Genomic DNA, 1,812 nt, shown 5'->3' on the forward strand with positions numbered 1-1,812 from the left:
TCCTCTTGGATTGAGACAGGGAACCATGGAGAACCTCTTGGATTGAGAGAGGTGACCAAGGGAGAATCTTGGATTGACAGAGGCAACCATGGAGATCCCTGTGGGCCAAAGGAAACTCTGGAGCTCCCCAAGGTTCAAGGGAGACCATGGAGCTTCTCTCAATCCAAGGGAGCCTTCCAGGCCCGAGGGAGACCACGGATCCCCTCTTGGATTGAGAAACACCCATGGAGGTCCTCCTGAAGCAAGGGAAACCCTGAACTCCCTGAAGGCTCAAGAAGCACCACGGAGCCTTTCCCAAAACCACGGGAGACCATGGAGAGACCCTCTGGGACTGAGGGAGCCTCCCTGGAGCTTCCCAAGGTTTAAGGGAGCCCATGGAGAGACCCTCTCAGTGCAAGGGAGCCCATGGAGATCCTCTCGGACCAAGGGGAACCCTGGAGCTCTTTAAGGTTCAAGGGAGACCACGGAGCCCCTATCACTCCAAAGGAAACCATGGAAACCCCTCTTGGATCAAGGGGACCCATGGAGGCCCCCCAGGGCCAAGGGAAACTCTGGAGCCCCTCTGGAACCAAGGGAGATCATGGAGCTCCTCTTGGATTGAGAGGGGCAACCACGGAGACCCTCTTGGGCCAAGGGAAACCCTGGAGCTCCCCAGGGCTCAAGGAAATCCCTGGAGAAGGGAGCCCATGGAGACCCTCTCAAGCCAAGGGAGACTCACGGAGCCCCCCAGGCTCAGGGGAGCCCATGGAGACCCTCTCGGACTGGAGCAGCTCCCGGAGCTCCCGTTGTCCCAAGGGATGCCCCGGTGCCCACCCGCCCCGTGCCAGGGTGCCAAGCTGGGGACGGCGGGTGCCCCCCACCCTCATCCCCCCCTCCCCATTCCAGCTGCGCTTTTCCACAGGGGTCCAACCGGGGGTGCCAGGCAGGGGTGCCAGCCGGGGGGGGTCCTCGGGTGGGTGTCCCCAATCCCCGGGGACACCCAGAGCCACGGGGGTGGGGGGTGGGGGGGGGCACGACCCCCATTTCTGTGGGGCCGGACACCCCCACCCACAGCCCCCAGCGCTGATCTGGGGATTTTTTGGAGGGAGGGGTGACATCCCATTCCCTGACACCCCTTTCCGTTCTTCCCGCAGAGCCAGAGTCCGGCTCGGGCAGCGGTGCCCGCGACACGGCGACCCCCGGGCTGCCCCGTGGCAAGCGTGGCAGTGGCCAGCCCCCCTACCGCATCGTCACCCCCCCCCGCCGGGCCCCCCCAGAGCCGTGACAGAGCCAGGGGTGTCACCCAGGCCACCCCCGTGCCACCCTGGGGAGCAGGATGGGGTCACCCCCCGTCCCCCCTCTTGGTGCTAATGGTGGCACGGCACCAACCTGCCCCCCCCCTCCACGACGCTTCGCCCCCATCGCTGCTGCTTGAGCCCCCCAGGGAGGGCAAGGGGTGTCCCCAACCCCGTTTCTGTCCCCTCCCTCCGAGGTGCAGCTCCGGGGAGATGGATTCTGTCCCATCCCAAGCCCCACCCCGGGCACCGCAGGCTGCGGGAGGGGAGTGGGGGGGCTGGCGGTGGGGACCCCCCCGGGTGGGGACCCCGCTGCGCTGTGCGCTTCGCTGCTTTGGGACCCGCAAGGTCATTAAATGTCCCCAAATCTGTGTCCTGTGGTGTCACTGGGTGCGCCAGGGACCTCCCAGGTGACGTGGGCACCTATGGGGGTGGGCGCTAACACAGGGGCGGGAGGGGGTCACAGTGGGATGGGGATGGGATGGGATGGGATGGGATGGGGATGGGGTGGGGATGGGATGGGATGGGGATGGGGATG

At 65.8% G+C, this 1,812-nt stretch overlaps 1 protein-coding gene across 1 annotated transcript in view; it reads left to right on the forward strand.

Moving 5' to 3' along the window:
* The window catches only part of EMID1 (EMI domain containing 1), a 9,429-nt gene extending 8,064 nt beyond the window's left edge, over positions 1-1,365 (forward strand). Inside the window, exon 11 of the mRNA XM_042022846.1 lies at positions 1,134-1,365. Within this exon, the coding sequence (XP_041878780.1) occupies positions 1,134-1,264 (131 nt within the window). The 3' untranslated portion in view covers positions 1,265-1,365. The remainder of the gene's footprint in view (positions 1-1,133) is intronic.
* The last annotated feature ends 447 nt before the right edge of the window (positions 1,366-1,812 follow it).

The sequence above is a fragment of the Corvus kubaryi genome, unplaced genomic scaffold (assembly GCF_017639235.1).
Source record: "Corvus kubaryi isolate FWS band 111438036 unplaced genomic scaffold, C.kubaryi_AGA036_p1.0 127, whole genome shotgun sequence".
NCBI lineage: Eukaryota > Metazoa > Chordata > Aves > Passeriformes > Corvidae > Corvus > Corvus kubaryi.